This window comes from Haliotis rubra, unplaced genomic scaffold, assembly GCF_003918875.1.
Source record: "Haliotis rubra isolate DU_JTF1 unplaced genomic scaffold, ASM391887v1 Scf511, whole genome shotgun sequence".
Classification (NCBI taxonomy): domain Eukaryota; kingdom Metazoa; phylum Mollusca; class Gastropoda; order Lepetellida; family Haliotidae; genus Haliotis; species Haliotis rubra.
The window spans coordinates 428,577-446,977 of NW_025767204.1; the positions used below are offsets into that span (position 1 = coordinate 428,577).

General features: G+C 39.8%; 1 protein-coding gene across 1 annotated transcript in view; it reads right to left on the minus strand.

Moving 5' to 3' along the window:
• Positions 1–18,401, minus strand: part of LOC124292288 (titin-like) — a 194,577-nt gene that overhangs the window by 25,550 nt on the left and 150,626 nt on the right. Inside the window, exons 19-26 of the mRNA XM_046729354.1 lie at positions 18,026–18,061; positions 17,492–17,564; positions 16,393–16,436; positions 8,454–8,504; positions 5,063–5,096; positions 4,478–4,506; positions 4,205–4,237; positions 3,359–3,389 (exon numbers count right to left, since the gene is read on the minus strand). Coding sequence (XP_046585310.1) covers positions 3,359–3,389; positions 4,205–4,237; positions 4,478–4,506; positions 5,063–5,096; positions 8,454–8,504; positions 16,393–16,436; positions 17,492–17,564; positions 18,026–18,061 — 331 coding nt within the window. The remainder of the gene's footprint in view (positions 1–3,358; positions 3,390–4,204; positions 4,238–4,477; positions 4,507–5,062; positions 5,097–8,453; positions 8,505–16,392; positions 16,437–17,491; positions 17,565–18,025; positions 18,062–18,401) is intronic.

Consider the following 18,401-nt stretch of genomic DNA (forward strand, 5'->3'; position numbering starts at 1 on the left):
TGTTATATTTACAGGCCGCCGTCGCATGGCAACGTAATGCTAGGTCGGACTGAGAATACCTAATAGGACATGCTTAGAAGATAAAGCTACTCTGTTTTCAAATTTGCGGTCCTTTATCGTTGATTTAAGACCGCTAAATGTTCAATTTACAAACCTCACGCGTTTTTAAATTGAACATTTAGCGTTCTTAAATCAACGATAAAGGTCCGCAAAATTGAAAACAGACCAGCTTTATCTTCATTCTAGCACGACAGATAAGCGTTTTAAAACCGCACTCTTTGGAGCGCAAGAACACAAGGCGTGAAGTGGCCCTTTTCCTGGAAATTGCTTGGAATCGTCCAGTTGAGGGACAGGTTGTGTAATGAACAAAATAAGACATTTTCAACAGCACAATTTGCTTTATTTCAGGAACCAGTATGGTTCCAGTATGTAGCAAGTATGTAACCAGTATGTAACAAGTAGCATAAATAGATCACAAAATATACAGTTTATACTGTGAGCAACTACAATTATTTGATTTTCTAAAGTGAATTATTCACCTCCCCTTCTGTATCACAATCGACTCGCCCCATTTAAGTTATGAACTCGCAAAGTTTACTCGCCGTTAACTTTATTCATGGAAGTAATTGTTAATAACGACGCTACTATTCCCAATCTGGATAAGACCCGACATACCAGCTTTTATGTGGGGAACCTGCACAGTGGAAGTTGAAGTTGAAGGACTGGGCTGCAAAAACGGCAAAGACGGCGTTGGCCGAGTGAAATTCTTTGACTTGAAGATTGTTAATGTTCATGTTAAATGGTGGCTGTCTAAGGTGTCTGTGGATCGCTGCTCGGATCCCCACATACGATGACTTGGCATAATAATTCCCGTAGGAAGTTCGGACTTCAGCGTAGAATCGCTTTAGCAGAGCGTTCATTTCATCAACTGGAAGTGTCTCAAACTCGGGAGAGAGTTCGTGAAATTGTAGCCACTCTGGAAATATATTTTAATTTAAAAAATATTATTTTATGTGCGCTTCAATGTTTTAATATCATTTTGTTAAAGGTAAGTAACAACTTTATTTAACATGTTCAAGATGATTTACATCACCCTCGTTAATCATAGGATATGTTAGGCCAAATCTTGATAATTTTGTTAATTTAAAAAGATTGTCTTTGCTCTTACGTTTCAAGATGTTTACTCCCCACGCAGTTGTTTGAAGGGTGGTTTTTCTCCTCGAATCCAAAACAATATGTTCAAGATCATTGTCGGTCACTGTTTTGAAACGCTTGGTAGCAGGTTCATTTTTGATATGTAAAACAGTAAAATGGTAAATTTGAGTGAAATATTTACTTATGAATAAATTAAATTGCCGTTAAATTTCGTAATAATTGATTATTTATGCAAGGAAACATTTCGTACAAGACAAGAGATAAACAGGAATATTTTCAGTCTATTTTTTTCTTTCCTTTTTATATAAATAGACATACACCTAGCGTTCGAGTTGACGCCTGCTGACTTTTCAATTTAAGAAATGTGAAACGAATTATAGCTACCTGTAGAATTTTCCAGCTTCGAAGTTTCGTCATTTGCGTTAGGCTCCAGAAATTCTTCGTCGAACCATTCGATTTTCAGTTAAAAAACATCAAAGATGCTGCCGAGGTAGAAGTCTCCGATGTCAGACATGTTTGTTTACAAACAATACGGTCAACGAGTTCGTTGTATTCATACGCGGTGAATCGGTCACTTTAATTAGCGGTCTTTAAACTGTCATGTAAATACGGATTTGATGAGCTCTCAGCCAATCAGAATCGAGTATCACACATTGTCGTGCTAGAATTACCCTTTTCGCGAACAGGTACACAATTTTCACAACTTTATTGCCCTTTGCACCAGATATGATTTGTTCATGAAAATGGTCAAGACTTTTCCATTATCGGAGTATTATATTCTTAAGATCAAACGAAAATGATATAATTTGACGTTTGTTTATTATATATTCTAAACATACTAAATGTTAAAAAGTTCTTCTTCCGGAAGCCACATGGGATATTTGTAATGAAGAGAGTTTCAGATACTAAAATGATCTATTATTTACGATTACATGGAACATGGCTGGGATGGAAAGACTCCCACGACAGGACCAGATCAAGCCAGTAACTCTATGTCAGTTAGGCCAATCTTCCCATGATGCTTGGAACATGACCTGAGATGTGTTCAATCATCGGGACATTCGTGACCAACTCGTGTTATTCCGGGACAAGCCGAATAGCGACTCGTGCCCCTCTGGAAGGATTTCATATTGGCACAGGAACATCAGAACTACTTCAAACAAGAACGATTCCTGTTGATTCCAATGGTACTTATTATCACTGATGCACTCGAAAAGTGTATCGCTTGTTTTGCTTATGTTTTTATTTATTTATCTTAAATAATAAAACCTCTTTGATAAAACTAAAAAAGGAGAACAATATTAAATTTTGTTAAACACATATTCGAACGCAATTATAACCAGCTGTTCACCTTATATTTCCAAATGTGTATTTCTTAATAGGGTTTTAAAATCACAAATGGATTTGACTTATTGAATATACAAAGAATATAATCTTCTTATCAGTTACATTAAATCCCTCAGCAGATACTCAAAAAATACCTTAAATCTTTCTTAAACTGAACATTCATGAAACCTTGCTGCCAAACCTCTGGTGGAATATTAAAATGAATGCTCTGAAAAATATATAAACGACCCTAAAAAGTCAGACTATACTATTCACAGAGATGTGAAATATAAGCCCAATGTTAAAGTTGATCGGTCGAATAGAGATTTAATATTATTGTGTTGAAACTCGTAGCAATTTATAACTACTTTTCCTAAATATGGTGTAAAGCGCACGTACAATCTCCCAAAGAAGCCCACAAGATCGTCAGAAATACGCTCAATTGGCCTCATGAAAGTCGTAATGTGAACAAACGCACAAGCGTGAATTTTAATCTCTCACAGTCAGTCGCGTTATTCTTATTAAAAACTTCACATTAGGCAGCACAATTCTGTTACTTATGTTCTTGTACCTTCAATGGGACGATATATATTTTTCATGATTTTTTAAGCAATGCCATAATGGATTTAAGTACTCGGAATTATTTTTATCAGAATATCGCAGTCATTAAGCGCATTCTGACTGGTTTGTCGTATTTTTTTTGCACATAACAAGCATCGAGACGGGGACGAGTCTTCTTGGAGGTTACGGAAAGGGGCGAGTGGTAACGAATGTCATTGGGTTTCTTTAATATGCCGTCGCTGCCTTACCGATATCAGCGAGAATGGCGGCAACAACCGTTGTTCGTATGCTTCTCTGATTGTTGGCCTGTACTTACGTGTCACAGTCGCAGTGTGGCGTGTGAGTGCCTACAATAGAGAGTGTGACTTCAGTGAAACTGTGAAATTGAAATCCTTTATGTCGAAATAGACATTGGCAGGTAATATCTGATAAAGCTTCTACGATGTGCTAGTATAGCAGTGTAAAATACACTCAATATACTTCCAATATTGTCTATTTAAATATTTGAGTTTCTCAGATATAATTATTACGTAAGCCTCAGTGAAATCGAAATATTCATAACGTTTCATTACATAACATATCTACAAGCAAATCAAACAGTGGATGTTTATGCGTCAGATTGAACACTGACAGATACATAGCAGGTTATAGTGACGTAAGATAGACATATCCATCAAAGCCATCGCGCTCGGTGAATTTCTATTATATGGCGTCAGCAGTTAAAATTACGTAACAACACAGCAGCGACCCGTCGTCGGTCACGATTGACAATGTACAAGGTAAGGTAAGGTATCACTCCAAGTCAAAAGATAGGAGGGCGATTACTATAAAGGTCAAGCATCTTAACTGGTCAGTACACTGCTTAACTGTTATCGTTCCTCTTCTTCTTACTAAGAGCATAGCCCAGGTCCCAAACACGGGTCTAAAGCTTGATTATACTGGGTATGAAAGGACTGACTGACTGACTGAGTTTAGTTTTACGCCGCTTTTAGCAATATTCCAGCAATATCACGGCGGGGGACACCAGAAATGGGCTTAACACAGTGTGCCCATGAGGGGAATCGAACCCGGGTCTTCGGCATGACGAACCAACGCTTTAACCATTAGGCTACCCCACCGCCCCTCGGGTATGAAAGGAGTGTCAATCACTCATAATACTTACATTGACAGGAGCTCCTCAGATTGCTCTCCCCAACTAAAATATAATGTAATTGTTTAACGTAGAACATTCTAAATAAGAAATCCAAGAGTGTCGTTAGAGGGATTGTGTTTGCGGCATTATTGATTTCTTTTTCAACGAAATACTGTTTGCTGAATATTAACTATATAAGACTTCAATAATGTTTTCTTACAGTGCACGTGAGACTGTAACGTATTACTCATTATTACCTTCTATTGATATTACATGTATATTGTTCTGATAGCTTCAACTCACCGTTAATGTGTCCAAGACTTTCGGAATTCCTGAAAATACATTCTTTTCATGACAATGTAATTTACTCATCGTTGCTTATGTGATACAGCACTGTACTGTACAATATATAATCCGAGGCAAACGTTATTGTGAATGAGAGAAAGAGAGTGCTAAAATGGTCGAAGAAACGCAACCAACCAATGGTCAAACTGCACGCAATTTGCAAGAGGCATGACATTCGAGAAACATGGCTTGCAGCATTCACTTTAAAGGGCCAGAAATCCAGGTGTTCTGTGTCATTTCCATTCAATACAGTTTTAGAGGTGGGGCGTTATGATTTACCTTGAAACATTGGTCTTTTCATTTCATTCGCAGCAGTAAAAGTTTAACACTGATTCTGTTTGTTGGTTTTGCTTTTGAGTACATTTGACGTTGCTGTAGTTACTATAAACCAGTGTAGCTATACTGCACGACTCATACTAGAAATGTCACTGCGATGTGATGATTTTGTGATCCTTTGCCAAATCTGGATAAAGCTTGTCGGTCATTTACCACTTATGTGTTGATGTAAGTAGACTCTCATAGAAATGGCTATACAATACGTACGGACATTCATGTAGTCGTATCAAGTCGCATATACCTGAAACAAAGATTGTTTTATAATATTGCACTAGGTATTGCGAGTCTTTTGCATCCTCCCAATACAGAAAGCACGATTGTGTGAGGGCTTAAATACATTCTTTGATTCACTTTCAGAGATTGGTCTTTATCAACCCATGCTTGTCGTAATAGGCGACTAACGGGATCGGTTGGTCAATGCTTTTTCTGGCCCAGACTCTAGAGCTGGAATATTGCCGAGTGCGATAAAAAAAAAAATATTACAAAATTTCGGGACCTACTATTTCATTCGTTTCTGGAAGGCCGTCTCTGCTGTCACCTAAAGCGGGATGTCCGGATTATAAGGTCGTTGAAAAATAACGCGAGAACCCCGTGGAGTTAGTCTAATCTTGGTTGTGTACACAAACAACACATAGTAAAGTTAATCTACGGGATGTTACTTAACAGAACCTTGGTTTGTTAAGGATCTAGATCTACTGAACCTTGTTAAGGATCTAGATCTACTCAGTTATGTGTCAACCAGTGAGGCGTTCGACATTTCAAGACGAAAAACCTTCGCTGGTGGTGAGTACTCGGCGTAGGCTTTGATGTGAGCTATTTTTCTCATGTTTTGTTGATATTTAACAGGCGCAAGCTTTTTATATGTTATGACAGTAGATTTCCGATTTAGCTGTTTATATAATTTCATTTGACTATTTCACCACACGTAACATATGATATATTTGGGATTACACTTTCTCAGTAAAGTACAGATTCTAGTACTTTGGGGTTGAGTCCCATCAGGGACTCCAACCCACACCCTCAGAGTCAGGCACCTAATCGCCAGCACACAAAGTCAGACGCCTAAACCGCTCAGCCACCGCGGCTTCCACAAAAATGGAAGTCGGACAACTGGTACTCTAGACTTTGTGTACCCCTCTGACAAGCGTTAATTGGCACGGCTCCCACGGCCGAAAGCTATGAAAATACATAATGCCATTTTAGAAAGTGGTCAAATGTAACATATGTTATATTTGGGATTACACTTTCTCAGTAAAGTACAGATTCTAGTACTTTTTAGAGCCGTGCCAATTAACATTTATCAGAGGGGTACACAAAGTCCGCAGTCTAGACTACCAGTTATCCGACACTCATTTTTGTGGAAGCCGCAGTGGCTGAGCCGTCTAGGCGTCTGACTTTGTGTGCTGGCGAATAGGTGCCTGACTCTGAGGGTGTTGGTTGGAGTCCCGAATGGGACTAAAGCGCAAAAGTACTAGAATCTGTACTTTACTGAGAAAGTGTAATCCCAAATATAACATATGTTACATTTGACCACTTTCTAAAATGGCATTGCGTATTTTCATATTTCACCACACGTTCTTGTTACCGAGTCACTTTCTCAGTTCGATACTTAAAAGCAACGTCATTATTTAGCATTGTCAGAATTTCTAACTGTGATATAGATATGCCTCTGTCACAGACAAAACTCAATGTCTGTTTTATTGACACCTATGTGTCTGCCTGCCTGCCTGTCTGCTGAAGACAATATGCAATACACAACTTCGATCACTGACCATGTGCAATTTGAACTTAACACCTATCAGGCTATACACCATAAACAAAACGCATTGATTTATGGCTCGTGTCTCTGTCACATTATGTAATTACACAGACATGTATTTACAAAACCCAGCATCTCTATGAACAAACACAGAGCCCTGAGTGTATCGGCAAGTATGAACCACCTAATTAAAGTCTTCGTTACACGTAAGTGCACGCCCACCCGCTCTGACTGGGTTCGGTATCCCGGATGGTGTTTTTTTTAGGGAAGTAAACCCAAGTACAACATTTTGCACTTTGATTTGCGATTGTACGGTTATAATTTTGTTTTTTCAATTTGTTTAATTTTTATTTGTTTAATCAGCAATGTATACTGAAAGGCAAAAGAAATGTCGTAATATTGGAAATGACATTTAAGTATCAATGGAACATTTGAACCTATTTTTTAAAAATAATACGCCACTGAAATGCAGTACCGACTGTCATCAGAGAAAATAACCCCTCTCCATTGTCCCCCACGACAGTTTTGCCGCTGGTGTGTCCACTTGGATACGTTCCCGGCGGTGACGTTGGGTGAATATGGGTCTCCTGGCAGGACATCGACAAAACAGGTTCCTGGCTTGGAGACGTCGCCGAATGGTAGGTCACTGACTGGTCGCTGGTGGTTTCCTATGGTCACCCAAGCTGTTTCTCTGGCCCTTGCGAATAGGTCTTGCACGTGTTGATGGACGATATGACGGTCCTGGCGACGTGTTGTTACACGGGGTTGACCACTACGTGGACGGTCATCAGTGCTGCTGGTGGCGTTGTATCGCACTCTAAGACATTCTATCGTTCGTACGCTGCAACTGAAGTCATTAGCGATGACTCGAGCATGTTGACCAGGGTGCAGACGTCCAATAGCTTGTTGTGGTTGATCTCTCGTTAACCTAGTCATAGCTGCTGTGTTCAGAAAACAAGTGAACGATTGCCATTCAAGCCGGCAATTTATGCCTGAATGCATTTATGATGCACGTGCATCTCGATTTCAATGTTGTGTTTGTGGGAACTTTTCCCTCTCCAAAAAGCAAAAACATTTCTAACTTCAAGCTCAAACAATTCTTTATTGGGCAATGCAGGCTATACGACCACGATTCATGTTTCCTCAAACTTGACTTCTGGTGTATATTTAAAAAAATAGGTTCAAATACTCCATTGATACTCAAATGTCATTTCTAATATTACGACGTTTCTTTTGCCTTTCAGTATATATTATATATCATGAATAAATGATAATTGTGTTTTAATTATGTCTGTTATTTTCGGTTGCATTTGACCTTGAACTTAGCGGCAAAACAACGTAGTGAGAGATTATGTTATGTAATTGAAATTGGCGAGAACAGCTGTAAAATTTGATCATGTCTATTGAACCATCGATCACTTTGATAAAATTGACATGCGGCAAGATAACTGTATGTTAGTTAATATACCTTATTTCACTTGTTTTCACAACCCGTCTGAAATTTGCACAACATGTCTGAAGACAAGATACTCATCAGAAATTGCTTATTATGCGATTATTTGTACATTTTTAAAGTTGTAAATCAATTAAGAGGAATGCAGCCAAGATTAGGGCTGACTCAGCGCCAGTACAGTTCATATTTTAAATAATAATATGAACTTTTAATTGAAAACTAAATATTTGATGAAAGCATCAGAGTGGTATAGTTTCTCTTGCATCTCAATTTATATATAGGCGAGACGTATTTTGGGTTGATCATCACACAATAAATCACAAAATACAGTGACACATGGATGACTACAGTAAAACCAACGTTTGAACATATGATGTATTACTTACACTCAACACCCTTTAGTTTTCTATGGTTCTTGTCAGAAAACGCAAGTGCTCCTGCAAAAACGAAAAATGCAAGTTCAATAATTTGTTAGAACTTGGAGTACACTAGGAATGTGCATTATCTTTGCGATTAAAGGTCCCTATAGTTCACACCTGATCTGGCAACCCTTTCTTGTCACAGTCTAAATATTTCGTGGATTGTCAGAAAAATGTTGAATAAGACATCTAGCGAATAGCGTATTATACCCCTTGGCTTCTACTTATTTAAGACCACATTTCCCAGTATATAAAACATTTTTGAAACCTACATTGACATTACTCAATGAATATGGCAATCATTTTGTGAGGTTTGCGAAAATATTCGTAATGAAAAGCACTGCAACACCGTTGAAGAAGGAGTACAAGTCACCAGTTGAAAAGAGTAGTACAAAGTATGAAGTGTGGTGATGTTGAGAAGTTAAGGAAGGCTCCGGAAGCCAAATTAACCTGATTTCTACAACGTCACCAAGAAGATTTTTGACGCTTGAAATGATTAAAAGAGTAGACGGTGGACATGGCTGTTCACGACAGATCTGTAATGATGGACGTTCGCGTCAACCTCTTTCCTCTTGTAGCTGATGGAAACTCTTCCGGCATAGAGCCAGTTGGCCCAAAAATTTGTGATCCTCACTCTTCTTCTTCCTCAGTAGCAGATCTTTCCAAAAATCCCGTTTACACTTTGTTCAGTTCCATTTATGAGGAAATTTGTGATTTACCTTTAGAGAAACAGAGGCCAATTACACAACTTTTCCCAAGAATGAAATCAATTTACTCAAAGAAACTATTTCTCTAAAACTTTTTGTGGACTGTCCGTTTCATGACGTTAATTGCTGTGTTTGTGCTGCCGCTCGAACTTAAGAGGCACTTCACACAGTTTCCAAAGAAAACCAAACATCTAGTGATAATACCAAACACCAAAGAAAAACCGGTTTCTCGTAACACGTTCTGAAATTAGAAGAATTATTTCCTGGATTGAGCTGTGCCTTAAAATAAGATCGCCAGGGAACCCCATGTCCTAGAGGCCAAAGTCAATTTGGAGGAGTGAGTGAGTGAGTTTAGTTTTACGCCGCACTCAGCAATATTCCAGCTATATGGCGGCGGTCTGTAAATAATCGAGTCTGGACCAGACAATCCAGTGATCAACAGCATGAGCATCGATCTGCGCAATTGGGAACCGATGACATGTGTCAACCAAGTCAGCGAAACTGACCACCCGATCCCGTTAGTCGCCTCTTACGACAAGATAGTCGCCTTTTTATGGCAAGCACATGGGTTGCTGAAGACCTATTCTACCCCGGATCTTCACGGGTCGAATTTGGAGGAAATCAAAATTACAATAGATGACAACGAAAAAAAGGTACTTGTCCAAATTGCCGATTCCCTTAAGAAACAATTAAAGGTTTGGACTGAAAGAAGTAAAAATGGGAAAAGAACAGCACATTTATGAAATAAAATAAAGTTAATATTGAAAAGCATTTTTAGAGGGAACTCAAAACGAAAGGTGATGGTGAGCATGATAAACGGCCTCCCATGGATGCCAGTGAAAGGTTCTGGAAATAGTTGTTGTCTGTACCCTGTAACCTTGAGGCACCATGGGTGAGAAATGTTCAAATCTAATACAGCCCAGGGCCTGATGGCATTCGAAACCGGTATTTGAAACTGTTCCCTGTGTCCAAACATTACTTTACTGCTTCAATTCTCTCGTGGGCACAGGTGATGTTCCTCCATGGTTCTATAAAGGTCTCACAACACTCCTTGGATGATCCCAAAACCTTCCGCCCTATCACATGTTTGAATACACAATATAAAATCACCACAGGGTGTCTGACAAACCTCGTGTCATCTTACTGCTCTTCTAATCACATATTTTATATAGAGCAGAAGGGAGCAAGGAAGGGGTGTTGGGGGTGCAAGGATCAACTTCCTGTACAAAATATGATTTTGGAAGAGGCTAAAAATATCACCGCAAAATCTCTCCATCATACGACCCTGTCCCTCATGAATGGATTCTGAAGTCCCTTCATTGTATTTACCTCCCTGAGCGAGTCTTCATGAGTTTACTCAAGTCTTCAACTTGAGATGTACTCGCAAGGGCAGGTGCAGACTTCGGAATCCATTCCAGTCAGAAGGGGAATATTCCAGGGGGACTCCTTTAGTCCTTAGCTTTTTGTCTGTCTTTAAATCCATTGAGCTTCCAGGTCAATAAACAGGAGGGCTACCATTCTGAACCTCCTCAGCACACCTTACTCATCTCCTTTGCGTGGATGACATCGAGCTCCTTGCCAAAGGAGATACCACATTGAAAGAACAGATTTTCCTTGTTGAGTCCTTTTCTAATGATTTTGTCATGGGATTTGGTCTTGACAAATGTAATACTCCCCCATTTGAAACGTGGCAAGGTAATTAATGATTGATCGGTCAGGTTACAAGGGGGCAGGAGTTATTGAGCATTTTGTGGAAGATCAGGCCTACATCTATCTTGGAATGCAAGTTCGAGACAAGCTCCAGAATGCCCAGATTTAAAAAAAATCCGGGGCGAGTACAAAACTTGCTTAAAGAAATTCTTGAGCTCGGAGCTAACTTGCTCGAAACAAGGTCAAAGCTACCAATACTTTTGCTGTGCCAGTCCTTTCTTATTGTTTGGAGTAGTTGATTGGACAAAACATGACATCCAGAGTCTTGACCGCCTGATAACAGTGCCCACCACCCTCGCTCCTCTCTAAATCGTTTATATATGCCAAACAATTTGGGAGGTCGGGGTTTGAGTAATGTGGAGGCTCTTCGTGATAGAATTCTATTGTGTACTTTTGCACATACTTATTTATCGGATGATCCTCTGCATGTCAAGACTCACGATGAAAGCAAGGAATTCCACAGCTATTTTAAGCGTGTCAAGGTTGTTGGACAGAATATGAAATTTGAAGTTGATTTTGGTTGATGTCAATGTACTGCTGGACAGTACAGCGACGGGAGTAAGCCTTCAACAAGTGAACCAAGAGTCGGTCATTTGTGGGAGAAGTTCTCTGAGAAGCCATTGCAGTGTGTGGAACAGAACAGCAATCTTTCGCCTGGATGAAGTCGGCTGGTGTTAAATGTGAAACTGAGGACTTCCTTTTTTCAGCTTTGGGCCAGTCACTTCACACTCACAATCACCTAAAAGAAAATATTAACATGCAATGCCGACCGAATTTACAAAGACTGCCCAACACCTTGTCAGTGCAAGTCTTTTCTTGGCACAAACAGCATATCCTGAAAAGACATTATGGCATGGCTCGTTGCTTCTACTATCATCTTAGCCATGCCTGTGGCTTTGACTCTGTGGTCCATCCATGGTACGACCCTGAACATGTCAATCATGGAATATGATGCTTTTAAACGTCTTTAGAATAAGCTCGTATACAGTCTCAGAAGAATTCCAGCCAACGCACCTGATTATGTCCTTTTTGATAAAGCTAATGAATTTATTTATATCATTGAATTTTCTGTCCCTTTTGAGAGCAATGTGACTGGCAAGATTCAGGAAAAGCGTGCTAAATATGCGGACCTCGACTTTGAAATGTCATGCTTGCATCCCTAGTACACTGTCGTCAGACTCGAGTTCTTGGTGCCCCTGGTTTGGTACCTCCTGATCTCTTGGCGCAGACCAGGAGAGTGCCTGTGATCTCCACCGGAGCAAAGTCCTTCTGACAATCTTGGTAATGCAGAAGGCTGCGGAATACGTTAGAACGAGAACTTTGAATTGGATCCTCTTCTTGTACGGAAACAAGTGCAGCTGCTTTAATGCAGACGTGATGTGGTCGAACTTTCTTTGTCCTCGTGATAACTCTTGCAGCCATGTTCTGCACCCGCTGAAGGTATGGTGGCGCACTGGACTCGATCCATATTTTTTTATCCCCCGCAACGCGTTTTGCGGGGGATATTAAAATGGACTCCGTCCGTGCGTCCGTCCGTCCGTGCACATTTGTCTTTTCCGGAGCAGAACTCTAAAACCGTTCAATATGTCTTCACCAAACTTGGCACATAGATAGATCTGGTGGTGTACTGGTGCCTTTTGGTAGTTTTGGAATTCTGAATAAAATATTTTTGGCGTTTCCATGGCAACAAGTTCGACTTAGACTGAAATTGGTGGTAGTGCTCTTTTCCGGAGCAGAACTCTAAAACCGTTCAATATGTCTTCACCAAACTTAGCACATAGATAGATCTGGTGTTGTACTGGTGCCTTTTGGTAGTTTTGGAATTCTGAATTAAATATTTTTGGCGTTTCCATGGCAACAAGTTCGACTTAGACTGAAATTGGTGGTAGTGCTCTTTTCCGGAGCAGAACTCTAAAACCGTTCAATATGTCGTCACCAAACTAAGCACATAGATAGATCTGGTGGTGTCCTTGTGCCTTTTGGTAGTTTTGGAATTCTGAATTAAATATTTTTGGCATTTCCATGGCAACAAGTTTGACTTAGACTGAAATTGGTGATAGTGCTCCTTTCTGGAGCAGAACTTTTAAACCCTTTCAATACTCTCCTTCCACTTTTCTATGTACACACCTAAATATTTGACTTAATCGTTACTCGTAGACATAATCATGAAAAGTATTTTGCCATTGCAGGGGATATTGATGACTTTGTCTTCTTGTTTCCTATGTTCCTAAGATACATTGTGGCAGTACAAGCTGATTACAGGACACGGTGAGTTGCAGGTAGGGTCTTGTTGATAGGAACAACAAGATGCCTTACTTGATCTGTTCGGTTTATCTCAATGGAAAGTGGGTGTAGTGGAATATTCTGTAACTGGTGTCATAAACTCGGTTTTGTTGTTATTTAGTTAAAGAAAAATAGCGCACATCTATTGAATCATGTCTTGTACACATGAGTCCAATTTGGCTTGACATGATAGGTACGTAGATAGTTTAGCACAGACGTTGAGTTGTTTGTCGTGGATGTAGAGGTGGTAGTTAAGGCCATTGTCGGACATGATGCCAGCTACCGATCGGTAGGATATAGATAGAAAAGAGTACTGGTCCACGTACCAATCCATGTGGCACACCGTTTGTCAAGTCACACGATTGGGATGTCAAACCTTCCACCAGCACACTCTTCTGGTGGCGTGTGAGATATGTCTTGAACCATATCCCGTTATCCCTGTTGTGTGTTCTAGCCGTGACATCAGAATGGAATGGTCCACAGTGTCGAACGCAGAAGACAGGTCGAGTAGAGCTAGGTGAGCTAGGTTCCGTCCATCCACAGATCGGAGGACGTCATTTTCCTCTCTCAGGAGAGCAGTCTCGCTGTAGTGTCGAGATCAGCACGTAGACTGAAACATATCGTTAAGGTCATGCCTCCTTAAGTGTTGATTCCACCTCGCTAAGATGACTTTCTCCAGTACGTAAGAGAGAAACGGTAAGTTTGGTACAGGCCTGAAGTTTTTCAATAAGGAGTCGAAGGAGGGTTTCTTGAGGATAGATTAATAATTGCTGCTTTGAAAGAGCTGGTCACAGTTCTTTCATCGACTGAAGCGCTGATTATCAAGTACACTTCTTCCACGAACACAGGTAAGTAGTTTCTAAGGAGCCAAGTGGTTTTCGGGTCCAGCCGACATGACTTGACAGGAGATTTCTGGATTTTGTCTGTTACTACCTGCACAGTGGTTAGGTAGAAGCGGGACAGGGGCAGCCCAGTGAATGTTGTGTCTCTGTACAAGGGATCAACTGCATCGGTAAGCTGGTTAGAAAGGGTGTCTCTCAGATGTGTGACCTTGTTGATGAAGTATCCACAAAACTGTTTCGCCTGCTTTAAGGATTCTTCGGATCTACAAATGTGCTCTTGCTTTGGTTCTGTCAGTAGTTTTATGATTGTGAAGAGCTGGATGCAATCCATATGTGTAGTAAGTGTAACCTACTTTGACCAGTGAGTTTTCTGGTCGGGGACAAGTTGTTTTCGTCGTCGTGCAGTCCATGTGGAAGGACAGTCAAAGGTTAATGATTGTGTACCAAGACCATCTCACCACTTTCTGCATCCTGCATACCCTGAGTCTACAGAGAGAAACAGAAGTAAGCCACTGGGATAAAGTAACTGTGCATTATTTGATGTTATGTCATTTAAATGCAAAGAGATAATAACATGATTTGTGGTGTTTTTTTTGTTAATCACCGTTTAACTGATTACAGGAAAGTATCGAAATCTGTATGATTTGACATTAGGCATTGTGACACGCCCTTGAAGAGATATGATGTCAAAAGTCCGTTCACAAATTCAGTATCGTGTGTGTCTACCACTGGTGTTGATGCAGGACTGACAACGACGACGAATAGACAATACCAAGCGAGTGAAGAAATGTTGTGGAATGTTGTTGTCTGAACAGATGCTTGTCTCAATTCAGCTAACAACCCAAAGAGAGTATCGGAATATTCTTCTGTCTCGGAAAATCTGTCACGAGTGACATATGGACAGGCATTATCTTGCTGAAGCAATGTCTCTGTCCTTGATTGAACGTCTGTACATGCAACTCAATGATCTCATCTCTGTATTGCAGACCTGTCAGACTTCCATTGAAAATGACAAGTTGCGTCTGACCAAGAGATGTGATGTTTGTCCATACCATAACATAACGCAGCTGTCTACAAACTGTCCACGTTTAACAACGCACGCGTCAGCATACCGCCGTCTGCACACCATTGCCCTTCCACCTGACCTGTCCAGATGAAATCTCGACTCGTCAGTGAACGAAACACTACCCCCAATTAGTCTCCTGTGGATACGGTCTGCACCAGACAAGACGTGACTCTGGGTGACGTTGGAGCAAAATCTAACGTATTGCATGCCGTCGGAGCCGGATGTTGTGCTTCCTCAGTTGGTTCCGTACAGTCCTGGAACTGATTGGACGTAAGCCAGGAATAATTCGAGCAGTCAAACTCGGAGTCTGGAATTGGTTCCTTAGATAGGTCAGCCAAATGTGGTTGTCATGCCGACGTGACGTCACGCGTGGACGCTCGGTCCGAGGCAAATCTCTTGTGTTGAAAATATCTCCATAGAGATGCGATCGTATTTCGATGCACACCAAAATCTCTGGCCACTTCATTTTGGGCCATTCCAGTCTCCAGCATACCCACGAGACACTGATTTTCTGTAGGTGGTGGCATGACGTACGCGCAGCTTAGGTTGAAATTAACGTGTTTTCCACAAATTTCAGAAGCTAGAGAATAATCAACCATTCTTCAATTATCAATATCAGGAGTGTGAACTTCAGGTGTAAAAAAGCATGCCGTCATTTGGGGACACCGGTGATCATGCGGTCCGACAGTGGTTCCGAATTCACTGCATGTTTCATCACAGCAATGCCAGACGTCTTGCCTGACCCGACGTTAGTACTTACTAGCCAAAGGAATCCACAGAGCCAGTAGTGATATTAATGACATGATTGTGGCTTAGAAAATACGTCTCAGGAATAGTCGACGGGTATTAAGCCTCTATGTCTCTATTTAGCCGAAGTTGGTAATGATATCATTAAGTATCTTCAGACAGATTAAAGACCTCCCGTCACCTTTGTCTAATTCCAAAAGACATATGACCATGACACAACTGAACCATGTCATTCTACGAAATGCCTGAAAAATGTAGACGTTTTATTTAATGTTTCCAACAGTAAATAGTCCCGAAAGCGCGCTGTCCGCTTTACGGGGGTCCTGAGTAACAGTATTGTTTATATATATTTTAAGATCACTATATAATTATGATAGGTATATAATCATGATAATTGATATCAGATATTCGATCGCTAAAACCCATCATAAGACAACATATTATTGTATTCAGCACCACTAAAATACGTTTGATGTTATTTACTGTAACATGTGTTCAGTGACTGCCAAAAAAAACCGTAGCTTGGAAGACAGAGTAATGTGATTACCAACCTCCTATCTTTGTAATCACTACGATCACCTCTTCGTCCTCTTCACTACAATATAAACAAATTGCATATATTAATTAACCGGGTAAATGTTTTCGCGTTTATACCGAAAACGGGCCACGCCCATTGACTGTTTCCTGATTGGCTGATAACAGAATGACTTGTATGGAATTATTTCTGAACCACGTACCTGATTTCGTGAGTGAGTTAAAATTTTACATCGCATCGGCAATATTACAGCCATATAGCGATGAAAACAAGGTAATCAACCTAAATAGCTGTCGACAAAGGACAGTAAAACAACTAGAATATCACAGATATAAATGTAAAACTAGTAATTAAATCTTAAACATTTTAACTATAGAGGACAACACAATATAATAACAGGCTATAGATCGCCAACAACTGAAGGTAGATCACCATACCAGGGACCATGGGGACTTACAGTACCTTTGCTACCTGCATGGACCCTAGTTTGATTTACACCATCCCTTCAGCCGCTGGCGATTGTAGGAAATATTTAATAATTTTACAATACTTTAACCCCCTTTGAGGGTACAGCCACTAACAATCTAAATTACTAATCTAAACTACCAATCTTTAAAATGTAGCTATTTACAAAACACATTACTCAGAATTCATGCAATAAATCAATCTCTTTTAAAAAAACAATAATTAAATGAAAATTAACATTTGTAAAAAGATCCTTCATTGTTTTTACATTGAAATATTTTTCCCTTATGATGGACCTGATTTCGTGAGTGATTTTGTGAGTGTTAATGAATGAACAAGCAATCTGCGAACTTAACATTGTTAGCAGCAGATTTAGATAGTGCGCACACTGAATGTTACTTTATACATCTAAAACTTGCAAAAGTAATTTTAGATCATTTGTGAAACGTAGACAAAAAGTGTGGTTTTGTGGTGGTCATTAATTCCGCAACAAAGGGCGAGGGAAATATAAGTACCGTGTGAAATAGTGGACGTTTTATACCATAGTTTCTTAAAGTGCGGACTGTGGGCTTCTGTAATACATCAAGCTAAGAAACACAATGATACGTGTTGTAGCTGTACATGTGTTAAGCAATGCATGCTGCACATACCTACTGTTGCTACCGCTGTGGGAACCACCATCACTGATCTTATTACTACGACAAAAGCACAGTGAGTTTTTCCCTGAAAAAGAAAGCATCTGACATTGGGTCACAATAAGTGGATGTTTGGTATTTCACCATATCGAGTAAAAATAGAGATAGTCTGACTACTTTGATACGCAACCTTATGTGAAGATGAACATTTATAATAAATAACCGTGAGTAATAATGTCCTACATACTATGATCAACTTACTTCAAAAGAAAGTAACGTTCCGTGCTAAAACAACCACGTTATCATTACTATGATGATGTTCTTAGTAACTTGCCATTGAGTAATATATGGTAAAGGACGTCCCAGCAGTACCAAACATCACAATAAGTCCGGTGCACTAAACAAAGTCAAAGCTACTTTTCTCTATGAAATGGTATTTTCTTCTACATGCTTGGTACATAATGAAACATATTGCCCATCAAGCAATATTGTTTAATATAAAGTGTATGTTTTCTGATTTACGTTACAAGTACCTTTAATTGTACGTACCTTCGTTGTTGCACACTACACTCCCAAGATTACAGCCTGGAAAGTATAAAGACAATGACAGATACTTCATGGAGTATTTACTGTGCCAACATCGAAAGTTGTAAATTCGTTCATTATATACTTTTTACTACAGTGGGTAGGTTTCTGGCAGAATATAACCAATGGATAGAAGTGATATTTTTTGTGGTTCAAAATTCGGCCATGCCACATTTGACGCAGTATTGTAATTAGAAGATAAAGCTACTCTGTGAAAATTTTCAATTTTGCGGTCCTTTATCGTTGATTTAAGACCGCTAAATTAAACATTTAGCGGTCTTAAATCAACGATAAAAGACCGCAAAATTGAAAACAGAGTAGCTTTATCTTCATTCTAGCA